The 25,797-nt window shown below is 39.0% G+C and overlaps 1 protein-coding gene across 26 annotated transcripts in view; it reads right to left on the bottom strand.

Annotated features, from left to right (window-relative positions):
• Positions 1-444: 444 nt before the first annotated feature.
• Positions 445-25,797, bottom strand: part of camk2g2 (calcium/calmodulin-dependent protein kinase (CaM kinase) II gamma 2) — a 79,025-nt gene continuing 53,672 nt past the window's right edge. Inside the window, exons 9-23 of one of the 26 annotated variants that reach the window (XM_085296343.1) lie at positions 25,700-25,794; positions 21,260-21,382; positions 19,332-19,415; positions 19,208-19,250; positions 18,447-18,506; positions 15,134-15,174; positions 11,120-11,200; positions 8,887-8,931; positions 7,961-8,015; positions 4,969-5,073; positions 4,490-4,618; positions 3,706-3,781; positions 2,346-2,440; positions 1,640-1,891; positions 445-556 (exon numbers count right to left, since the gene is read on the bottom strand). In XM_085296343.1, the coding sequence (XP_085152469.1) occupies positions 1,659-1,891; positions 2,346-2,440; positions 3,706-3,781; positions 4,490-4,618; positions 4,969-5,073; positions 7,961-8,015; positions 8,887-8,931; positions 11,120-11,200; positions 15,134-15,174; positions 18,447-18,506; positions 19,208-19,250; positions 19,332-19,415; positions 21,260-21,382; positions 25,700-25,794 (1,265 nt within the window). In that variant the 3' untranslated portion in view covers positions 445-556; positions 1,640-1,658. Of the gene's footprint in view, positions 557-1,639; positions 1,892-2,345; positions 2,441-3,705; positions 3,782-4,489; positions 4,619-4,968; positions 5,074-7,960; positions 8,016-8,886; positions 8,932-11,119; positions 11,201-14,329; positions 14,363-15,133; positions 15,175-18,446; positions 18,507-19,207; positions 19,251-19,331; positions 19,416-21,259; positions 21,383-25,699; positions 25,795-25,797 lie in introns of all 26 variants that reach the window. The other 25 variants (XM_085296344.1, XM_085296345.1, XM_085296347.1 and 22 more) reach the window with 25 other exon arrangements.

The following is a 25,797-nucleotide window of genomic DNA, read 5'->3' as shown; positions in this document are numbered from 1 at the left end:
CACCCACAAATACCTTACAACTCTAAAACGACTGGATTCAAACAGACGCTCTGAACAGAAATCACTTTTTCCCCAGACGTCCTCGCTGCCCCGGTCTCTGTGCGAAGTGTACTTATTTTTCATTTGTTATACATAATTTTGAACATGTTAATACTTTTCCACGTGGCAGACGAACAAAGAGTGGGGAAATGAAGGCCATGGGAGAAAAGGATCGGGACAGCATCACCCCTGTGTTGCCACCAGAAGCATGCACCATCTGCAAAAAGGGGCTGACATCAGCTGGGCCCCAACATCATCTAGCTAGGGTTGGACTGGATTGGTGTTGGTCGGTGTGGTCGGTCATTCAGTCGAGCTTTTAAGATATGCTTTTTTTTTTTTTTTTTCTTTTAATTTTTATTGTTTTTTGGTTTGTGGCTTTTTTTTCTTTTTCTTTTTAAATTGTAAGGTATGTTTCCCACATTGGTGTTTTCCAAGCAGCCTCTTCCTGGGCAGGATCCAGACACCGCTCCGACCACGGAGAATAAATGCTCCCAATAGCTTTAGACTTCAGGCAAAGCTGGAAAAAGGAGAGCACTGCGGTTAGTGAGTAAGTTGTCTCGGGGTTGAGGATGAGAACTAAAGGACACAGAGCTTATGCTTTCCCACTGAGCCTGAGATCTGTGGACTCTTTTAAAAAGCAGATTAAAAACTAATCTTTTTAAACTATATTTTCTATCTCCTTGTCTTTGTTTTTAGCTATTTTCTGTGATAGTTATCTTGAAAAGCGCCACATAAATACACTAAGAATATTTTACTGTGTTATGGATTCTTCTCAGTTTCCACAGCTGGTGGACTGAATGCAGTGGGGAACACAGGGCATCCCTGTAAAAAGCCCCTTAATTTTTCTATTAAACTGACTTGTTTTCACTATTGTCTAAATACAGTAAAAGGAATATCACTCTTCTTTTACTTATACATATTACAGGGATAACTCAGTGGGTAGAGTGGTCGGCTTCCAATCCACTGACTGGCTACCCTGAGGTACCCCCGAGCAAGGTACACTGGCTGCCCACTGCTTCACTGAGTGAATGGGTTAAATGCAGAGAGGAATTTCCCCACAGGGATCAATAAAGTATTATCATTATTATTATATTGATGGACAACATGCTTCATATTGTATGCGACTCAGCTCTTTGCCTAATAACACTGAGTTTACTCAACAACTCTTAATATCTCTGATTACAATGAGTACCTTTAAACTCTGATGGATATCATTAAACTGTTGCACAGGCCTGCTTCTCTAATGTGCCACTAGAGTTTTAGGTGATCTAGCTTTAGCCGATGCTGTTGAAATTTTATACACAAAAACCAAAATAATGGAGTATCAGTTGTAGAAGTTGCCTAGTGACAGAAATAAAGTAGTTTGAATTAAAGTTGAATGCTAAAGTGTTTGATAATGTAGATGGGAGATGGACAAAAAGATTTCAGTGCTCTAAGTATTAAAAACTGCAATTTAGATTGATGCTGCACACCAAAAATCATTAAAGAACCCAATAACCTGTGCGAAGACATTTTGCAGTCCACATTAATGCTTTTATGCGGCATTGAACTGTTATTGCACCTTTCAGGCTGTCGTATTGAGGTGGTGGCATCACCTTACCTGGGCCTGAGTTCTCAGTTCACTGCAGGGGTGCCGCTGGCGCCCCTGAGCAGTGGAAGTGCACATTGAGCCATTTGGCGTCACGGCGATGCCACACACGAGTCTCCTCAGACTGGCAGGAACGCGGCCGTCCCTGACCGTCTATGTACTGCGTCAGACGAATGTAGGCGATGCAGGCGGCATCCTCGCCGATCAGATGGACGTGGGGGTTGAGGATGGTGGTGTGCACCGGTTTGCTGTTTTTACTCAGAACTATGATGGAAAAATGCAAAATGCATTAACTTAATTTGTAAAGGTAGAATTGACACATTGTAGTGTTTATGGCTTTAATGTCCCAGCTGCATTTATTCCATATATTTTTATTAATTTAATATTTTCTTTAATTCATTGGATTCACCACTTCAAAACACTGATGATCTGCTAGATTTTAGATTGTAAATTGGACAAATGTTGTTATTAAATTAAAAGAAAAGAGAAAAAGAGGAAGCAAAGCTTGCAGATTCTACAACTTTAAAAATTTATTGCAGTCTTAAATTAGAGGGTAGAGAGATCCAACATGTTTGGTTACATTTGACCATTAAATGAAAACTTTAGTAAATGAACATTTCACTGTAGGCTAAACTCTTGTTAGCAAATGCCAACTATATTGCCCCTGTGGATTCAAAGGGCTCAAGAACTGAAGGAAAAATCCACTAAAGTAACTTACGATTCTCAAAGTAGAACTTGTGAAAGTCCATTCCCTCGACCAAGTTTCCAAGGGCCTCCGGTTCAAAAGAAGTTAGTCCTGGATCACAGATTCTCCTGTGAGGAAAAATCAATCAAGAGTATCCTCACGTGAACAATGACAAAGAGTAAAATCTGCAAATGTGACCAAAAAATAAAAGGAGAAATTCATAGTAATCTACAGCACTGTGAAAAAGTCCTGAGCTGTCTCTAATTTCTTGCTAGGAAAATGGGCTCAATCTTTTACATGTTTAAACATGTACAAAAATGCAGCGTATAAGGCAGAAACAGAGTTTGTATAAGCTTGAACAACCTAAAGTCAATATTTGGTATGACCACCTTTACTCTTTAACATAGCCTGAACCTTAATGCAAGCTTTCTTGCAATTTCTCCTGGTATAGTTCTCCAGGCATCTTGAAAGAAACTTAAGGCTCTTCTTTGGATGTTGGCTGCCTTTTGTACCTTTCTCTGACAAGGTGATCTCAAACTGCTTCAGTGATGTTGAGGTCCAGGCTCTGGGGAGGCCAATCCATGGCTGAAAGTGCTCCATAGTGTGTTTTCTATTCAGGTATGCTTTTACTGCACTGACAGTGCAAATGAAGCTGTTGCCAATCAGATACTTTCCCGATGGAAATACATGGTAGATCAGACTCTGATGGCCTCACTATTGAACCTCTTTCCTAACCTCCTCCATTCATTCTGATGACAAGTTGAACCAAAAATGTCAAATTTGGATTCATAGTAAAGATGAGGCATCTCTCAGGTTCTGTGTCAGGTCTTTCAAATACTGTTCATCTCTTGTAGATACATTTTTAAGTTTGCCACTTCTTGTTTTTGTCCAACACTTATCAATCTTTTATGGACACACTGCACACCCTTCTGAGATGCAACACATTTGCAGCTAATAGCTCTTTGTGCTAATAGCTCTTTTTTTTATTCTTGTGTAACTATGTTATTGATGGCATTTTCCTTAAATTCAACACAAGAAATGGGAACAAACTGTATTTTTGTCACCTGCTGCTATAAACAAAGTGCCTAAAGATAAAATTTTCAGTTGGTTCTCTGCTAAGTTGTCTGTGTAGACACTTCATATGTGAATGATTCACAAGTGAGTGTTAAGTGGCTTAATACAGCAAGGAAAAGCCCCCACCCCCCAAAACATTCCTTTCAAAACGGTCGCATACTGGACTGAAAAAAGCATCTAAGCTTTGAAAGACCTCGAGACAGCCTGAAGAACTATTGCTCAATTAGTGGTACTAGCTCAAAACTTTAGCACAGAGCTGTAAGAGTACTTGAACACTGATGACACACAAAATACTATTGATTTATATATAAAAACTTACGTGTAAGCCTCAAAATCGCCATTGTTGATGGCTTCAATCAGCTGTTCAGTCATCTTTATTATCTCCTGTTTACGAGCTGCAAGCAGAGAGAGGAGGAGGTGGTGGGAAGAGGAGGGCGGGCACACAAGAGGTCACAGATTGTCAGGGATCATTTGGAGGCTGAACATGCACATCCACGTCGCATGCTTTCCCTCAACTTACTGCCTGACATTTGAAATAAGCTCTACACACGGGAACACCGCCTCTGGTATAAATGACAGTGACATTTAAGGTCACCCAAACACATCACATACTTCAATACTGAACACAGAATCAAGAGTATTTGAAGCTGTATGCAATGTTCAACAGGCCACTGAACCCTGAAATCTCTAAAACAAACACCTAAGCTAACTTCTCTCGACTGAAGGAATTCCAAAAATATTTCACAAACAAAACCGATCATTTACTACAGTTTTTGAATTTGAGAACACCAAAAAATACTGCACAAGGTTAATCATCATCAAAAACACCAGTTATTAAACTGAATCTGTAGCAGAGATGATCACAAAGCCACTAACTCCATGTACGCACTCACAGCGTAATCAGCAGAGATTTTCACACACCAGACTTTATGGATTCTCATGTTGTAAATGACATCAGCTAACATGCAGCAGCTAAGCCAGAACGTCCAGCAAAACTCAGACCTGCATGTCCATAAAGTCTTCTGTCAACAAATGACGCACAGTTTGAACAAAAGGCTTTCGGAGCCTTTGCACAAACACACCAAAACCTGCCTGTCACTTACTCTGCTGCAGGTTGCTGCTGCCTGTGGGGGGTGAAAGAGTGAACTCTGGTGCAGGACACGAGCTCTGAGCTGGGCTGGGCTGAGCTACAGGAACACTGGGGCTGCTAACAGCCTCCTGCAGGGGACCAGCTGCAGGTAGATACAGTCATCCCGGTAAAATAAGGTTATATACATGACTTTGCAATATATGAAATAGTGGGTTGAAGAAGTTGGATACAGATATAGTACAGAAGGGAAGCAGTAAACTGTAGTTATATTAGAGCGCCAGTAGATGGCAGCACAGTAGGGCTGGAAATGGTACAAGCGCCGGTGATGGCTCGAAGAGCTAATATTCCTATTCATGTGTCGCTGTTTTACCGCCATAATGTCTTGTGTTGCTTGTTTTATTTTGGTCTTGAAATATTGTTGTCTGGTGTGGCAGGAAAAGGCCAGAAAGGTCAGAGCTGAGAGGCGAATCAGGTGAACTGCAGCTGACTTACAGGTGAGCGGTGGGCACTGAGGAGACGGGGTCTGCGCCTGCTCCTCAATAGTGCTGGACTGTGTTAACCCTGCACTGTCTGTACTGGTAGAGTCACTGGTGGCCGCTGCTCTCATCACAGGACACACATACAAACAAACATACAGAAACATGCTGATTGGCAGGCCACAGGGTGTTCCTAAAATCTGAGAGGAACTCATCATTTGTCCATCCATTAATCCACCTTAAACTCACTGGCTGCCAGTGTCAATCACATCTTTGAAAGGTATGCAATTCTAAGCCTCACGTAAACCAAAGGAAATCAGCAAATCATCAAGTTTATTGAATGCTATACTGCAAAATGACTTCTCTATTAGCTGGCTAAATGTTTTGGCACTACAAGCTATTGCTGCGCATATTATCACACAACGCAAGATAAAAAGAGTGACACAAAGAGCTGATCTGCAACATAGAAACCAGCTGCACAAACCAGAAACTACAAAGAAACACAAGCTGGACATGACAAACGCGCTACACTTGTGCTCTGAAGTGAGCCCGCTTTCAGCATTAAGACACAGCAGCCTGATGTCTAATTTCAGAGATTAATTTTGAAATGAGAAAGATCACACACAACACAACCTTCAACAACGGAATTTATTACTGGCCTCAAATGTGCAGCAAATACCAGGACAAAATGGCATACGATTCTGCAGCAACGGTTTAATTACAGTTGGTTTTAGGAGACTGCAGCACAACTAAGTTTAAAGTGAAGAGTTTTAGTTCATCGTGTTGCAGAAGATTGGAAATCTGAACACAATCTGCTTGATATATCTTATTTGTTCTTTATCTTTAAGGCCTTTCCTGTTTTCTTCTTGTGTTTTGTGTTAGACACAAGCTCTTCTTACTGTTCACTTGAAGCACTTAAAACCACAAGTCAATTTTACCATAGTCACACATCACTTTATTCTACGTATTTACGCATTTCTATCTATACTCTATTCACAACTCCAGCCAATTTAATATGCATGTCTTTGTCCGGATTACCAGATGGAAACACAGCAAGAGCCCGGAGATTCAACCCCAGAATGTTCTTGCTGTGAAGGGATGGTGCAAACCACTGCGCACAACCTGAAGATTTAACATCCAGCCTTGTAGACAAAAGAGCTAACACTAATCAAGCAGATTCTTTCATCCAACAAATTATAAAAGCATTCAAACTCAGAGATAGACAATAGAGACATGATAAACAAAGGCATCTTGATTGCATGTTAGTGATGCTTTTTAAGATCAAGTGGTAGTAAATCCATGAACATCGCCTTAAGTAACAGGATTAACTTCTTTCTGGTAAGCTGCAGGTAGCTCTGTGCTACTTCTTTCAACTGAGAAACCTTAAAAGGTCATCCCTGAGGCTGAAGATAGCTTAATTAAAGGCTTAAGTGGTGTTTGATGGCAGCATACACACACTTACGCAAACAACAATCGAAATGAGGCAAAGATACCGTCACGTGGAACACACAACAGTGAGCTTTGGAGGTGTCATTACCAAGGGATCCTTTGTTTGGACTTATTCAGATGATGATGTAATTACTGTAAGAGCAGAATACTCCTGTTCTCTACACACAGCAGTGTTTACTCTCAGTCATTCTTTCTAATCCCTGCCGCAGATCCATGAGGTACTGCTCACCAAAGCCATGGCTTTCACTTTCTAATACAACTGTGATTAAAAGTCACAACGGGCAGAACTTTAAAGTGATTACAGCATCTTTCAAAACATTTGCAGATAATCCTCCAGAAAAGACAAAAAAATTACTTTGAAGTAATTAACGTTAGTTTCATTTGTTGTTTGTAGAACAATCTATCCCAAATAAATGGTAGGACTGCAAACCTTCATCCTGCTTTGATATTTAACTTTCTTATAGCTCAGTCACTTAAGTAAAAATACGAACCTTGCAACTAAGAAGAATAAAAAAAGATGGTTCATTGCACTGAATTTTATTTGGCAACTGATTACCCATATGATTGCACAGGTCACCTGGTGGGATGCTTCTGACTCAGACCGACTGCAATCCTTCTCAGGACAGATTAGTAAATGTTTGTATATAATTTCCATCTGATTCACAAACAAACATTGTCATCAATCTGAGTCAGTCAGCATCAATGACCACAACTCATCTGCGGCATGGCTTTTTACAGCAAGGACCCAAATCAACTGGTTGCCAAATGGTTGTATTCTGGTTCTAATGCTTTATAAAAGCAAGGTTGCAGTTAAATATCTGTCCTGGAGCAATACATCTCTCTTTATGGAGAAATCTTCTGAGTATAAGTAGTTAATGTGAATTTCTGTGTGTAGGAAGCAGCAGATTCGTGCCGACTTGTCACCGTTAACTCCCATACCATCACAAGCAGACTGCATTTAATTGCCAACCTGACATTATTCAATCAGGACTGACTCCTTTGTCATTTCATTGCCGTTCTGATGCACCAAAGTTTCTTTGACGACTGCAACTGACTAGTCACACACCTGGACCCCGTCTTATAGCATCTATTTCAACGCCAACAAGCTCACAAGTTCACATGCTTGCAATATTTTTGGTTATTTTCCTTAGTGTGAGTGCAGCATTGAGGACAAGGCTCGCCCATTAGGCCCTCCTACAGGAATTAGTCGAGACAACAGAAAAAGCATATTATCTGGCATAGCAGTACTGTTTAAGTCAGTCAACATGCACAGCACAGCGTTCAGACGTAGCGTTTCTTTCCTGCAATGCTCCTCCAACTCCAAAACGTACTGACTATCCCAGCCTGAAGTGCTCTGACGGAAGCTTTTTGTAGTGGAAAAGCAGAGTTGACAGATTCCTGAAAGCTCTACCTAGAGGACATGCATCACCTTAACATAAAGCGAGGAAATAAATATTTTGTCTTTTTTTTTTTTTTTTTTTTTTTTTTTAATCTATCTGATCTGGATTGGATGCAAAGTGAACCAATGCATGCAGAGTAGGTGAAAGTTGGACAAGTACCTTTCCTACCTTTCATCTCCTCCTCTTCAATGTTATTACAGCTCTCAGTGGAGCCCTGTCAAACACAAAGGGGTGAGACAAAAAGAGAGGTGGATGGAGAGAGGAGGAGTGGGTGGAAGAGGAAAAAGTTGGATAAGGGAGAGGTGGACAATCATCTTTTAATTTGTAGCTGAGACAGGTTTGGGATGCTTTAGACGCCTATAAAAACACAGAGACAACCTGATGGACAGATGGACGGGTACATGACTCCCTCCCAGGAGCACAAACCAGCCAGAACAGCAGCGAAGAGAAGCGCAGAGAGCCACACATTACGGCAACGTGTGGGAGCAGTTTAAAATGAATTTTTAACAGGAAGGCGTGTGTAAGAGAAGATTAGTGCAGAACCGCTTCTCGAGAGGAAACATGCCCATGTGGCAATGTGAGAAAAGTTTCAGTGTACAGGAAATAGTGCAACACCATCAGCATTTGAATATGTAGTGACACTGGTATTTAACAAACGTGTGTGCACCAACACAACAGTGAAAGCTGTGCGGCACTTGGTTCCTGTTTTAGTAAAGAGTCTGTTTGTGGGTGTAGGATTTTCTCTTTCACATAAGGAGTAGTAGTAGGGTACCATGAGTATTTGCAAGTTTGGAAAAGGCAATGAAAAGTTTGTAGTCTGTCAATATCAGGTGCTCTGAGGGGAAAAAAACCGAGGATCAACTAAACCATCTCAAAGGGAAGCAGATTGAAAATAATAATAAAAAAAAAAAACTATGAAAATATCAAAGGTTGTATTCCTGTGTTCTTACATAAGCAGATTATCACCTTAAACATGAAGTGTATAATTATTTTAATGGTGGTGTATGCAGAAATATTAGAGAAAATCCTCCACGAGTGTTAGTAGTAGTGGCTGGTGGCTTGAGGCTGGAGTAGAAGCAGCTTACCTTGGTGCCGTCTGCTGGGTTGTGTACAACAGTTGTCTGGGCTTCCTGGGGGGAGGTAGGAGACACTTTACCATGCAGGGAGTGTATGATAGGGAGGGGGTGGGCACCAGCAAAAGATGCCAGGGAATATCATGACGACAGACGCATGAGGGCACACCAAAACAAAGCACAGTGCAGAGGCTGTGGAACATTTATGGTAATAAAAATCCATGATTGTTGATGTCAAGGCGCTCAGTATCAGTCTGTTTCCCCATTCACCAGCACTGTGGCCTACAGGACTGTTTTAGAACCTCCGAAATGGATGAAAACAGCCATGAACACAGCTATACACATATCCACCACCAGCCAAGGCCATGACTGAGGAGGAGGGGTTTGCAATTTGTAAACCATATTACAAAAACCTACACATAGCTATAGTGACTTTAAAGCTAAGCTAGTAAATGGATAAATACTAGATAATATTTCACATCTCAACCCTCCATCCCATGTGGGCTGAAGACTGGTTTAATGGTGAATTGTGTTTGTGCAACAACTCCTCATCCCCAGCCTTGACCCTGTGACATAAACATTTAGCACAAAGCAATTCAAGAGCTCAAGTACTGGACAGTGTGGAAAACAAACCCACGGTATCCTGGTTTAGTCAGTCAGGAGCACTTGCATGATCTCCACCAACCCTGGACCCAACTTTTAGAAGATGCAGCCCCTTCAGTGACGTATGGGATTATGCAGAATTTAAAGTATTACAAGTAATGGCAGCGAGACGACAGTCCCAGGTTGTAAACTCTTATGGGGACTGGTCCAGTTGCTGGGAAGGCAGTCTGTGCTCTATAAGAATCAAATATTATTTATTTTTATATATATATATATATATATATATATATATATATATATATATATATATATATATATACACACACACAAATGCATTCTTGCAGATTAAAATAAAAATACTGATGCTGTTATGTTTGTGTGGTAAATGTCGTACATAAATGATGGAAGCCTTTTATAAAGCTTTAAACTGAGGATTTTGACTGTTGAGATCTGCTGTTTTGAAACTGGAGAGTGTGGGCTGGCTCTGACAAAAAAAGGCAAGGTAAGATAAGTTTACCTTCTTTTTAACATTATTTGGGACTAAATTTAGCAAAAAAGGTCTTATTTGTTTTAATGTAATCTTTATTTTTACAAGTAATCCCACTGACATTCAGACAAGCATGACAAAATTACAACAATTAAATACCAAATCTTTTTTTTACTATGTTAGATTCAATAAGACTAAAAGCTAGCAATAAAGACTGGAAATATCTTGTTAAAGAAAACAAACAGTATGAAATGACATTTTGAATTTATAGAGAAAGTTAATTACTGGAAACATTCTTAAGTCTTCAAAACACCTATTTGTGCTAGATTTTGTTACTTAGATGTTTTGGTTTAGTCTTATGCTAGGCTTAAGACATGATAGGCATGATACTTATGTCAGGAGACAGAAAGTTTTTGTATTAATTAGAAATGAAGTACACATTCAGTGCACATTTCCTTGTCGTGTGTTATGTTGCCATCGTTTCCATTTAACCAACCTGAGACAAACATCATACAAACTCTTGTATGTTGTATAAATGACTCGATCCCACAAACACAGGGGCTGCATCCTCTTGCAAAAATATGGCTTGTTTTTCATTTGTCAACTCAGGCTGCTGTTTTACCCAGAAGCCCCCATCATTTACCATTCAGAAATTGAAGAGCAATTTGTGAAAGGTCATCTTTTGATGTAGAGGCAATAACCTCCACTTCAGAGGCAAAGCATCAACAAAGCTCTGGTGACATAGTTGAACACACAAAGGAGTCACAAGGATGTGGTTGAGCAGAATTTGATTGAAGTGTCTGCTGTTGTACTGGAAAATGAAAGTCATTTGTCTACCTGTCAGGCACCGGGTAAATATATGAAGGTGTGTCCACGGAGGTATGGGTAAAACACAAGCCAGGAGAGACAAACTCAAAGGGGCAAGCCAGTCATTTAATTTTAAAGTCATCAAATTCACCGCCAAGATCACAGTTTGTGTTCGAAACGGAAGCAGAGACGCAGACAATGATCGATGAGACAGAGGACAAGGAAAAGGTTTTACTTAATATGGGAAGCAACAAAAAGATTATGAGGGGATAGAACTAAACGATAAGAAGATGGGAAACAATGAAATGATGCTATTAAAAGCAAAGAAACCAAATAGAGATGAGGTACCATTGGTGCTGAAGATGACATGCTGCTGTCTTTGGTGCTGCTGCTGCTTACTACACTGTTTTTACTGTTGTTTCCCTGCGACTGGGGCAAAGAAACACAACACAGAGTGACTCCCACTCCTCCCACTAAACCATGAACCAAGCTATGGGAATCATAGGTGGAATAAAGGAATGGAGCCATTACACGGACTATACGCTGCACAGTCAGGGCAAGAGCTGTATGTGCAGATGTTAAACTTAATTTATTTATCTGCACCTTCCTATCTTTGCATTTTAAAGGGCAGGTGCAATCATCAGTATTTCTGCTCTGCATGTAGTTTTAACGTTTCTTTTCATGATCATAGAACTCATAGATACAAAGTAACCAAAACAAAATATTTTTATGCCTTTAATAAAATTGTGAATTGTTAACAGAAAAGTGCATTTTAACAATAAGCATATATTAAGGGCGAATGACTTATTTTCTTCCCCAGCACTTAAAAAAATGTGAATCATTTGCTGAGATAGAAAGAGAAATCAGTCTGTATCTAAAGCGAGCTCAGCAGTCCAGGTCTGTGCATGCAGTGAAAGGCCTTGGGTAGCAGGTTTTTCTCTATTGTGTGAACACATGCAACAGATATGTGGTTTAAGCTGTTTTTCCCCTTCATTAGCTCACGCAAAGATAACAGTAAAGTCTATTTTACACACAAAACTACTTAAAGGATCATCTTGAACAGATCCTATTTATGGCTTTGAGTTTTAAAAAGTGAAATCTGTCTAAACCTTTTTCAAATGTTGGCTGCTAATATAAAAAACACTCACAGCAACATTTAAATTTTAATTTTAAAGAAAACAAAATACAGCGGCCAACGATACCCCCTCAGCCTCCTAGTGGATACACGTGTTGTATCAATTTGAAAATCATACATTGCCTTGTTCTCAAGTTATTACATGGCATTAAGGTCGAGGTCACAACTTTTTTTAGTAAATACACCTACGGTGGAATTTAAGCTCCTGTGTTTTTTCATTCTGGAGTTATTGCATTCAGGAACTTTGGTCCTGCCCGCACGGCAGGATGACGATAATACAACATCAGCCTTTTACAGCTGAAGGAAGGTTTAATTTTAAAAAATATGTTCTGAATTCATATTTCTGTTTAGCTATGATATAGGTAGTACAAAATGTAATTAAAATGACATTGGCTGCACTCTTGGAGAATCTACTAATATAATTAAAGTCATGAAGTGCAATCCAAGCTAGGAGACACATTTACAATGCGTTTCTTACTTCACTGTGGTGATTTGTGCAAGCCATAAAGAAACGTTCTGCAAAACTCGCCAAAAATTAGCTTTTGTAAGCAAAAACAAAACAAAAAACAAAACAACCAGGTACAGTAAAAAAATTATTCAGCAGGCAGAGAGGGTATGACAAAAAGATGGTGTTGATTGCATTATGGAAAATGTAGGATCTATGTGTTTAGAGAGCTTAAAAACCATAAGGACTACACGTTTGGATATTTCTGTCCTTTTAAGCATATTTCTGTCTTGCTTACGAGTTAACATAATTTTTCACTCGCTTGCTCCTAAAAGCTGTAGTAATGTTTCCGCTGGATGACTAAGATATAGGTTATGTTACAGCTGCAGACTGAGGCTGGAATGTATGATGTGAACAAGAGAACACTGTTTCAGCTGGACTCTCCTTTTGGCCTCGAGCTAACTGGAAGGAAAGGGGAATACAAATATTCCCACAGGAAAGTTGAGAGGTGTGGACGAATGGATTACGTCAGTGAAAGATTAAGGCCAAAGTGCTGGGAGTTTTTAGCTGTTTTTCTGCAACTCTCAGAAGAGCAAATTACCCCAGTGTGACTTTAAACAGTATTTTGGCAGTCTCTGAGGCCTACTAGGAACAACTTCTAACAGAATAACTAATGTGCAATGCTGACACCATCAACAAGGCAGATTACAGATTTGACATCTTTTACTGCATTTCAGGGCTGGAGGAGAAACATTTCTCATGAATAAGAAACATTTAACTTTCAAGAAGTTCAAATATAAAAAATATATTTCCACCTGCAATCATGACAGCATTGTGGAGCCACTTTGTTTGGACCTAATTGATCAAGGTCATGAGCCGACATGTAGCCTTGTTCCTCTTTCTTTAAAAAAACCCATATCTGTTAACTTGGTGAATCTGAGCACTTCAGTGCTATTAAAACAACTTGAGCAGAATTTGGAATAGAAAAGCACAGAAACACAAACATGAGGTCCTTTTAAGATTATTCCCCCCCAAGCCTCCTCAAAAAGGCTGTTTACCAGAATCAAAATATTCAGAACAGCATGTTATTAATGTCTGAAAATGCTAATTAGGCCTCAAACCGAGATATTTCTTAGTACAACCTGCAATCTTGAACCTCAGTTTCCATCTACAAAAATAAACAAAACTGTGTAGTACTTTTCTTTTAATAAAGTTTTATGTTCTTTTGAAAGGGTAACGTCTTTTGGGAGAGATGAGGATAAACTGGACTTTGTATTTAAAGCAGCTAAAGCAATTATTTTGTTATGTTTTCCACAGATATGCAAACCTACCACTAATAAATGTACACTATTAACTAGTTTTGTATCACTTTTACTTTGGAAAATAATGTAGTGAGGGAAAAATGTAGCCATCCAAACAGATCAACAGACCTGAAAAATAAGAAAATCTTTTTACTTGATTATTTTATATTCAGAATTTAGAAGCTCACACTTTCTCTAGCTCATATCGGAGAATTTATCTGCAGGTGACAAAGACAGCCGTTTTATTTACGGTAAAAAGGGGAAAGAAGAATTCACTTAAATGAAACATAATGAGGGTACGATAAACATGCAACAACTGAAAAAAAGAAAAATGGTGGTATCTTGAGATTAGCAGGGATTCAGTTGTCCCACGGTGATGGTCAGGTATGAAGCGAAAATGCAGATCCATGGGTCAATGAGTCGCACATCAGAAGGGGGTAACTGGATAGTGAAGAGCGTGTGTGTGTGTATTATTTCTTTAAATGGTTTTGGTGGCGCTTCCAGAGGAAGGGAATGCAAGGATGTTGTATGAATTTGGAAAAATCCAACAAAAATTGCCATAAACGACCCCTAAAGCATCTCTGCACAAAAGGAAAAAAAAATGAAACAGAGAGGGTAAAGGGAGAAAAAAAAAGTTAAAAAAAAAAAATGAACAAAAACGACAGAGCCGATCTCACCATCAAACAAACACTTGAGCTGGACTTCCTTTTCTGACAGACAGCAATGGAAAAGAGGAGGGAAAAAAATAAGGATTCATCGGGAACTAATCAAAAAAGACAAAAAGGTGAAGCTGCCAGATCGATCCCAGAAAGATAGTAAAAAACAAAACAGCTGCACAAGCTTACACAGGAATAAAGATGAGATAAAGGGATTCAGAAAAATCTGAATCAGCTGCAAATAAAAAGGGGGGTTAAAAAATAGAAAAAATATTGGAAATTATTTTATTGGTGTTCAATAACTGGTTGTGCATTTTCTAATGTTTAAGGGTTTAGTTACTGTTTAAGTTACTGTATGTAATGGGAGTTTTGTTTTGCCCTTGGTGAGTACGGCAGTTCATTGCATGCACTGACGCTGACTGTTGATCAAAACAAAAATCGCTGTGAGTCAAAGAAAAGCGGCTGGTTAAAAACACCATTTTAAAAGCTTTTTAATCTTTAGGTAAGCTCGTTAGATCTACTTTAATCTCAATGTGAGTTAACTGATTTCTTATGAACATAATCAAGAACCTAGTTCATTTCTAAAATAAATCCTATCCCCCTAAGTCACAAAAATCTTTAAAATATATTAAACAGACTTTAGAAAAAAGACCATGTTGCACCAGAGCACAGAGGTGATCTAATTGATCTTGTTCCATCATATCACAGTTAAAAATGGTCTCAGACAGTAATTAGGGGGACAGACCAAAAAGGAGATAAAGATAAGGAGAGTAAGTTAAGTACATAAGTCACATCAAGAAAACCCTCATGGGTCAGAGAGCTTACCTTCACACCGTCCGACTTTTTGTTTAGTAAGGTTTTACACGCTGAAAGAAAGTGAGAAAAGATGATGAGGACGCAGTTTAAGGGGGACAGCTGTCCAATCAACAGAAGAGCTGAAATCACTCAGTCAGCATGACAAAAGACGGCCTAAGAGTTTATCAGGTTTGACAAAACTGACTTCACATTGATATTTCTAACAGCAGAGCTGTTGTATGATGGACGATCCCATCAAAAAGTTTACTTTATGAACCACTGTGGATAAACAGGGAATTAAAGAGACTTCAGTAGTGATGATACAGACAAAGCAAAATGATAACGTGAAAATCAAAAACACAACTTGTTGGCAAAATTGAAATCACTGTATAAAAACAGACACATCGAGGTAGCCCCATTCATAATTATTTTTCATTATAATGTACACTACACTGACTATGCAGATTGTTTTGCCCAGTAACGTGCAAGTTCCGCATTTTATTTCCACTGCATTGTTACAGTTTGTACACCAAGATTGTAAAATTTATTTAGTTAAAAAATTAAATGTCAGTAATTCACAACTATTGCATGGAGAATCCAAATTCTAAAACAGTAAAATCATTAAAAAATTTATACAGGGAAACAATTAAAAAATTCAAAAAGGTGATTCTGATTGTGAGAGCAGGTCAGCATTACGAGTTCCTAGTAAAACCACATGTTAATTTTCTGAGCTTTAAAGCTCATTTTAAAGTTGGTTTCATTTGTTTATGGTACTGTGTGGATTTCTGGCTCAACCATAATTTTGGGTCCAATAATCCTCTAAACTGTCAAAATGTTAAACAATAAACACTTTTTGTTCACTTTCCACAGTAATAACATCAGTTTCAGCTCAGTTCATAACACTTCTAATATTTCATATCCTGCTCTAGTGTTTGATTTTATTTGTCTGCTTTCAGGGGGCAAATGAGAATTAATACATGACTAAGCTTATGAATGAGTAAAAGAGCTATTTTTTTTATCTTTACCTTGTTTTTTGTTGAAACAAGTAAAATATACATATATATATGTTTAATGTCAATTACAGAACTGCTGATAATTTATTTAATAAGATTGCTTTGGCCACGTCAAATGCCACCTTCATCCCTATAATCTAGTTTATGTTAGGAGGCATGTATGTGAACCTGAAAACCTGACCAGACAGTTTTAACACACAAATGACACCACTCCACCTGACAAAAAGGAAACGTAATAAAACACATGCATTAACACACAAACACTCACTAAAAATAAACATTTTACCAACAATCATTTGTCTTTGAGCCATGTTCCAATGATTCACCCTTACCTTCCATTCAAAAAGAAGGAAGGATGGCAATGAAAAAGGTAAGAGAACAGTAATGTATTTAATATCTGCATCTTAACATCTGAACTGAAAGGTGACAACTGCAGGCAACACCTGTCAGGCTGTTACTGCGCGTTAAAAGGCATTCTTTAATCATTTTCACAGCGGTGATGGTTCATGCAGTCATCAAAATGTCTGGCATGCAACATCAACTTCAAAGTCTTCCTCATAAAAGGAGCCGAGTGGTGCTTTCTCAGCAGAAACCTTTAACTTCAGGATGTCATCTGTACAAATTCAAGTCTGATTTCTTCACTGTAACACTGTATGTGACAACACTGAGTCTTGTTAAGTGAAGAAATTTGACAGTTGGAATTGAGCAAAAAAAGGGAAAGTCATTAACATTTTATCGGCAAAGCATCCTCTTGTTAATCAGACTGTTTTTTCCTGTATGACCAGCTTTTAAAGGGGACCCATTACACTTTTCCTTATTTTCTGTTACTTACATAATGTTGCAAGGGTTCTTATGAAACGTGGCACATCACTTGTATCATCAGCGAATGTACAAGTGAGCTCTAAGCACTTTAAATTTGGTTTTGCATGATCTCAAAGAGTGTGGATATTCCTATTACAGTAATCTCTACTTTTGAATATAGCAGCCCCGCCTACCTGCTGTTCAAACTCCTGTTTGTGAGGTGCAACCAATCAGAGGAAAGCAGTGTTAAAGCTGCTAGCTTCAGTCAAATGATGAACTAAGTGTCCTCTGTATAAGATTAAGGAACTTTTAACTATGAATTCCAAAAATAAAAATATACAGCTGAAAGAAAAGCTTAATAAGTCCTCTTTAAGCAAGCAGCCAGCACTGTCATATGACCCACACGTGTTAAAGGTTCAGTATGCTTCAAACAAACTAATTAGTTTGAGCATGCCTGAAAACAAAACTGTCCTGAATCATCACCCTCAGAGGTAGAGCTAAAGGTTTGCCACTGGAGAACAAGATGTAATCTCTTAAGTAACGTAAAGGTTTATTGGGAGTTAAGGGAGATTTTAACTAAATGAAAAATCATTAGCTGCAAATGTGATCTGTCTTAGTTAAAAAATATCAGTAATGTGAAACCACAAACCAAAGCCATCCACGTGCTGATACCCCACTAAGCGATATCGCTGTGTTTGTGTTAATATATATCTGCATAATGATGACCTGATAACGGCATAAGCACTTTGTTTGAAGCAAACTGTTTTTTTTTCCTTTTTAGTTGTATTTGCTCAAACAAAAACAAGAGCAGGCAGGAGAGAGGAGACAAAGAAAATAGTTAACACAGGACACTTTGCATTCTGTTTATCCAGCTTCCCATGCAGGTTGGCAAACTGCACTGTACGCTCATAAACATGCTTGGCTGGCTGTTGGCGCCAGAGCCATGCCAAGGGAAGGTTGCAGCGAGCACAGGCAGGCATCGACTGGGCATCAGTACTGTGGATCCAGATCAATTTGAAGAAGGCAAAGCTGCAAGAGTTCCGAGTTAAATACTGGAATTTCTGTTCATATTGGTAATATAAATGGCGATGCAGCAGAGAAAAACAACCTGTGATATTTGTGCTAATGCAAAGATATATAACCTGAGCTTTGCTTGGTGACAGCTGGGGTAGTTGGAAGAAGGTCCGAGGGTCATGCTGGGTGTCATTTAAATGGCTGTTGTGTTCGACACAGGAAATTAAATATCCAGTCCTTGAGAGGTGGTCTGTTTATTAGACCATTAGGAAGCCCAGGAGTACTGAAAGGTCAGTAGCTGAGCTTCATCTGTGGCTTTTATTTATATGTTTGTCTGTGACTGTAAGATGCCCCAGTGCAGTGATGACCACATAAACGTGATCCATCAGTGTGCAGGCAGCAGGTGGTTGTGGTGGTGGGGGGAGGGGAGGGTTCAAGCAGCCCAGGCCACATGCCAAAAACCTCAGCACGAAGCTGGCAGTGCCCGACTCCAACACCCCCTCTAGCAAACGTACCTTCCTGAGCCATTGCGGCCGTGCTGGTGGTAGCGGCAGGACTGGTGTGCTGCCGTCCCACTATTAGACAAAGAGGAATTCAGTGCGCTACTGGGAGAGAGCCCCACTAAACCATGAAAGTCTCCTTTTTTCTTTAATAACTTTTTGTGCTTCCAAGAGACCTGCTTACTGTTTTTGACATTTTAATTTAATCAATAAAATGATGTAATACCAAACTTCATTTTTATTAGGATGAAGTGAAGCAACAGATGGCAAAAACTTGTCAGAAATAAAATGTCTGAGCCCCAACTTACTGATTTTACTTCTTTGTTTATTCTACAGTGAATAAACAAGCCTAGGCTTACGAACAAAGCATTTCAGAGGTCTGGCTGGTCTGCTTACTTCAGTCTGGATCAGTCTTAGCCTTTACAAAGTAGATGGACATAATCCAATGGAGCTGCTTTGCTTACATGAAGGCATATAAACACAGGGCCGATAGCATTAGTGCATTAGCTTGCTAGTCCATTGTCCAGCCCGCAAATTGGTTGTTCAATCAAAAGTGCACTGTGATCAAACTGCTTATGAGGATGAAATCCAAGCCAAACCCCTGAAGTGCAAAATCAAATCCAATCGGTGTGGCTAAGGGAAGAAGATGGTAGACTGGAGATACAGTAGCAGAACAACAGTGACATGTATCACTTGGCTTCTATGAGAGATAGGATCCGGAAAGAAGTGCGCTCCTACTGAGTGTTGACAATTTTAAACTAACTACAAAAGCTCACCTGAAAAGTTCCTGGACACGAGCATCGTAGTGAGGATAGCTCCCTAGAGTCAAGGCAAATAATATACAAGATTATAAGCATAAGCTAGTGAGTTATGTGTATGTTTAACTGTGTTCGTGCTTACTTTAAGCTTCCTTCTGGCATTGAACTTGCGCAGACATTCCACAGTCTCTTGACGGTGCATCATGGAGGCCACAGTGGATCGTTGCTTTAAGTAAAGAGGAAAGGGCAACATTAAGTATATCACTGTTACACCGTCAATGCCACTTTTTTAATAACTTGTCCATTTTTATACTGGTAAGACCTAAAGTTAGGGGTGCAGCCATATTGGACAGACAGGTATTCTTACACAGGCAGATGTACCCAGTCACTGTTTGCTAGGCCTCACCGGTGCTATTCTGAACAAGACCTTTTAATTATATCTGTGCTTTTGGAATATTTTACCGTTTATCGCATAGTTATCACCTGGTAACCACCGGTTATCAGATAAAAATGTGTATTACCAGTTGGCAGTTGGTTGTGGGAGGCTGCTTGCTATCTTTTTAAAGAAACCGGTGGCAAAGTGAGTCACAAAGAGGGTGCTGCACTAATAATCTCCTTGTGATAGCTTTGGTCACTAGCAGATTTCCATGGTCACCCAGCAGAGGATGCCTGCTTGTCTGCAAACACATGCCAACTATTCTGTAATGAAACTGGAAATGGGGACAGTTTCCCAACAAAGTAAAAGCCGCACCTTTTAAAACATAATGGTTTCAGCAGTAATGCACAACATTTACTCTGAAGGCAAATGTTCTCCATTTTCAGTATGCGTAGCGATTTAAGTTTCACTACCAAGTCAGTTGTTGAGTGTTTGCGTACAAGTCGGCAACTTCCACGCAAACTACTGGTGACTTTGAAAATCCACCTGCGAGAAAAGCAATTACAAGAAGGTTTTTAATGAAGCACCCTCTCTGCCAGCAACCATTTGCCGATCAGTAGGGAAATGCACACTATTCCTTAGCGACTGGTCTCTAGGTCTCTGTGACTGAGGCCAAACCAATCTTAGCTGGTAACTTAGCACTCCACCCTCTTGTCTAAATATAGTGAATATAGAAGAGGTGGTGGTGGTGGTCACATACACCACCTTTTCTATAGCACTGACACTGAAGCATCTATGTGTAAGCATCCATCTTCTTTATAGAGCCTGTATATGTATCGTTGACTTGAGATTGAACTCACAGATATGTGATGGGACGAGATGAAGAACTGCTTTAGAAAATCTCTTTGAAAAGATAAAAACCCATGAACATTAAAATACAAGAGGAAGGGACCGTGACTCCAAAGGTGCATTCTGGTAAGAAACATTTAATCACCATTTTGAGGCTATGACAATAATGGCATTGTGTACAACTGCAACAATGAATTCTTTTTAATGCTCTACAGCTCTGATATGCTCCCCTGAGTAGCTTTTCATCAACAGGCAGGAGCAGCTCATGTGTATTCCAACTCCTCTGTGATACCAAACAGAATGAAAAAGCCTGCTTTGTCAGGGACTTATAAATGAAAACTTTTAGAAGTGGGAGCTGTAAGATAAGCCTACGGGGCTCTTACATTATCTGGGCGACTCCTTACTCAACTCCTTAACAATAAAAATGGAAATTATTGTCCTTGTGCTTTATCTGATAACAAACTACATTTATGCTGTTAAATTGTTATTGGTGTTAAAATTATGACTTATGACTTTACAGGTCTTTTCTGAGTTCCTTAAATGTGCGTCTTGTCCAAATGTGAGACAAATAAACCCAAACTTTTATGTCTCAACCTACAAAAAGCTACAAATTCTGCTCTAGTATATAATGTCATTCTGTGCATGTTTTTAAAACTAGCCATTTGGATCAAAGATGGTGCTGTTATTCTGAATAGCTGTGTTAGAAATGAAATACAATGTAAGACAGGTGTTCCTGGGCTGTGCTGATGTAAGAGTGCTTAAGAAAGAAAAACTGTGACATGATTTGTTTAAAGCTGGCAAGAAAAACTACATAAAAAACAAAGATAAAGACAAGTGTGACTTACGCAGACCCAGGGATGCTTGAGGGCCTGGTCGGCAGTGATTCTTTTGGCGGGGTTAATCGTTAACATTTGATTGATCAAATTCTTGGCCTCAGGGGTCACTGTGTCCCACTCAGGAGAAGGAAACTGAAGGAAGGCGAAGAGCAGGAAGAAACATATCACTGAAAAACTGGTAAAACAAAAACTGATGTTTCCAAGCCATGATTAACTTGCTGTTGTTTAGCATTGATTAGACATTTCTATATTTAGCACATATTTAAAATTTTAACACTGGCATTCCAGCACAACTGAGCAATAAAAAAAAAAAAAAAACCATAGTTTGCAGAGCCCGAAGAATGCTTACGCAGATACAAGATCCAAAAAAGATGGTAGTAAAAGCTTTTCTTTTAATTGACTGTGATATTTAAATGACTGAACCAGATTTCCTACAGTGTTTGCACCTGTATTTACCCAACATGTAACAGATTAGAGCTGCAAACTGTATGATCATTTAGAAGGTGCAGCTCTCTCCTCATTGTGCATGCATTCAAAGGAGGGTAGGGAAAATTTCCAGCAAAATATATTTACAGAGGCAGGTTGAGTGAATTAAGGTTGTGCAACTTGCAACTTTTAACTCTGTAGGGCAAATATCCACACCTCTCAGGACCAGGAACAAACACAAGTCATAAGCGAGGTTGTAGCAATGAAAAGTAATACTCTAATTGCAGATTTACAGACAGCTCTTATCCATTAATAAATATAACTTTGTTTGTGCTAATCAATCGTGTCCATAAATTTTTACAGGCTATGAGCAGCTGATCAATGTTACCTCATAATAACATCCACGGCATGTGAGTAATTTGTTTATCTTTAATTTGTCATATTAAAACACTATCACAACACCCCCATGAACAGATTAGGTTAAATTGGCCTTTGTTTTCTCTCTGAGGATTAATTTGTCTTGGACACAGTTGAAGGAGCAGCACACATGTACAAACAAACAACAGTTAGCACCAGAACATACGCACATAGACAGGAAACACAATACTGTACACAAAAGTGTTGCGCAGATACCCTGCAACAACAAACGGCACATACCTTTCCAATAAGATATACATGTGCACACTCCTGTGGGGAACGTTTATTTCCCTCTTATGTCTGTATATATCATTGTAGGGTCTTTACCTTATAAACAACATACAACACCTTTAGGTGACTGTTTTTGTGATTTTAAAAAAGTATATTTTGCTTGTTTCTCTTTAAAACATATTTGACTTCATTTGTTTTGGAACAGTCTTAATATGTGAAGTTGAGCAACGATTTGTCTGTCTTTGATGGGCAATTTCAGTGGTATAACAAAAGGGTGGAGTCAGCAGACATGTTTACTGCTAAAAGTCAAAGCAAGCTTTCAACAGACTTTTACTTCAAACATATCAGATGTCAGTTACCGATGAAAGAAAAAAGCAGAAATTCAAGGTATCTGTGTGACAGTGATGATATCCAAGAAGTGCACATTATTATAAGTGCTCGTCAGTCACTTCATATTATTGTTCATATTATGCACATTCATTAGATGTGGTTGCTTCCAATTATGTAAATTAATATGGGTAATAAATTCCTATCTCCCAGAGGACAATGACGAGAGCTGATGAATAAGCCCATTGCTCTCCCATAGTGTATCAGTTATTTTTTCTGCAGCAAGATGAAAGTTATACAATGCCGAGTAGCAAGCCATTAAAAACTAAAATTAAATTTCTAAATTACTTGCATGACAGAATTTAGAGCATGTTATTTGACAACACTTGAAGTGATGGTGTCCTGCAGAGCTCATCTCAATGCTCCGGCCTTGTAGTTACGAATACACATGAACTAATTTGAAAACAGGAAATGATCAGAGTATCACAATTAAAGTTTCATGAATTCAGGTCGAATTCCCTCACAGATGTCATGAAACTTAACTCTCATTTCCATAGATGCAGGTACAAAAACAATGCAAAACGCCTGCTCTAACCTGAATACGCCCAAAACTATGTGTTCCATTAAAGTCCAAAGTGCTTATTGACGCTCTAGCTAATAAGGTTTTTGTAATATTCTGAATCAAATGTAAATTCTTAAACAGTAGTTTTAAAGTAAAGACCCCTTTTGCCTTCAGAACTGCCTTAATTCTTTATGGCATAGATTCAACAAGGTGCTGGAAACAGTTTGAGAGATTTTGATCCATACTGATGTGACATTTCATTTCAAAGTTGCTGCAGATTTGTCGGCCGCACGTCCATGACAAATGATCCCAAAGATGCTCTACTGGATTAAGATCTGTGGAGGCCATCTGAGTACAATGAACTTATTGTCGTGTTGGAAAACAGTTTGAGATGATCTTTGTGTGCATTTTTCAACTGGAAGCAGCCATCAGTAGACACTGCGGTCATAGAGGGATGGACATGGTCGGTAACAATACTCAGGAAGGTTGTGCTCAACTGATACTAAAGTGGGCTAAAGTGTGCCAAGTATATATAACCCCATATCATTACACTTTCATCAGCAGCCTGAACAGTCGAACTTTCATGTTGTTACACCAGATCCCAACATTACCATCAGAATGTTGCAGCACAAATTGAGAGTCATCACATCATGCCACACTTTTACAATCAGTCATTGGGCAATGTTGATGAGCCTTTTTCAGTTCCAGCTTCAGTCCCTCGTTCTCAGCTGACAGGAGTGGGAACCAGTGTGGTCTCCTGCTGCTGTAGCACATGTGCTTTATGGTTCAACAGGTTTTCTGTTCAGAGATGGTCTTCTGATGGTCTACTTTGGTTATAATGAGTGGTTATTTGTTACTTCCCATCAGCCTGAAGCTGCATTTCAGTCATCATGTAACATAGAACTGGTGCTCACTGGATATTTTTCTCTTTTTCAGACCGTTATCTGTAAACCACACAGATGACTATAAAATCCCAATAGATCAGCAGTATCTGAAAAACTTACACCAGCCCATATTCTGATGCTCAGTTTGAACTTCAGCAGGTCGTCTTGACCATGTCTACACATCTGAATGAGTTGCTGCCATATGACGGGATAATTAATTACTCACTTTAACAAGCTGTTAAATAGCCGTAGTTAATAAAGTTGCCAACAAGTGCATGTTACAGGGATATGCCTTACATAAAACAGTGGAGAATGAAATGGCTAATTCAGCTAGGAGCAGAGCTGAGTCTTTGACAGTAAAACCAAGAAAGAATCCCAACCCCAAGTTTCTGATGCTCCAGATGGAAAATAAACTTGTTCAAAAGAAGGATTACAGTATAAGACAGGAGAAGAGGTCCCAGATTATGATTTTTTCCAAATTGGGAGATTTGATCAGATTTCAAGTACCATTTTGCACGTGGATTGGGTCAGATCCTGTAACCGCATCATCCTACAAAATTACCACACACCCTGATAATAATTGCTGTGCTATGATTTGAGCTTTTTTTTAGGAGTAAAATGATCAATTATAGAGAAATATAGAAGCAAAAAAGTACCTTTGTCAGTGTTTTTCTACTTTATTTATCCCAATAAAAGTTGCTGAATCTAGCAACAAAGTAATCTGGAGTTTGATGAGAAAGTGCTATAGAAATACATATCCTACCGAATTTTTACCATATGCAGGTTGCAGGTAATTCCACCCCCAGTGTGTCTGTTTGCACAGCCTTTATTAGTGAGCGTCATTTGTTTGTCTCTGCTGACAGTGCCTCTGGCTCTTATTTACACACTCACTTATAATTTAAATACAGGTTTTACAAGCTTTATGGTCTGATTACTAAGGAACTGTCACTTGAAAAATTATACTAACAAACCTTCAGGCATCTATCTATAGTTTAGCATAGCAAAAGCATGGACGTGCATGGAAAAAGCACTAAAAAGAGAATATCAGTTTAACTCACCAAGCGGTTGACTCTTATATAAAATACAATATTTAGGCCAAGATTGTCCCGTGTATGCTGGATCTGTTTGTTTTAAATCAGCTCTAATATGTCATAATTGTAAACGCTGTGTCTCCAGCCTGATGTTGCACTCTGGGAGGAGTTAAAAACTTAACTTGTGTTCACACAACTAGTATTTCAGTATATATTTACAAACTATATTCAAGTTTAGCCACCATCAAGGTTAAAAAATGCAACTCTGATAGCTCAGAATCCTCCAAACACGACACCAACAATCCAAAGCAGACACAGAGAGTCATAGGGATTTGTCCCTCCCTAGGAAATGTAAACATTACAAAGTCTTGTGTCGTTTGTGTAGCTGGCTGTGTCTGCAGTACACAGAAAATAAACACACAGTCAAAGTGATATTCTCCGTCCACTGACAATGCCATGCTGGAATTCAGTTCTGCACAGTGCAATCATTATTCTGCATCATAACTGTCTGCACATATGACAATACAGTTCAAAAGGAGAGGGTGGTTAATACAAGAATGTGAGTACTTACATCATAAGCACCAGCCTTAATTTGTTGGTAGAGTTTGTGTTGGTCCTCATCCCAGAATGGAGGGTAGCCCACCAGCAAGATATACAGGATCACACCTG

This window comes from Mchenga conophoros, linkage group LG13 (genome assembly GCF_057382185.1).
Source record: "Mchenga conophoros isolate Kocher_MC1m ecotype Shallow Benthic linkage group LG13, M_conophoros_male_GT1.1, whole genome shotgun sequence".
NCBI classification, from domain to species: Eukaryota; Metazoa; Chordata; class Actinopteri; order Cichliformes; family Cichlidae; genus Mchenga; species Mchenga conophoros.
This window is presented reverse-complemented; position numbering and strand designations above follow the sequence as displayed.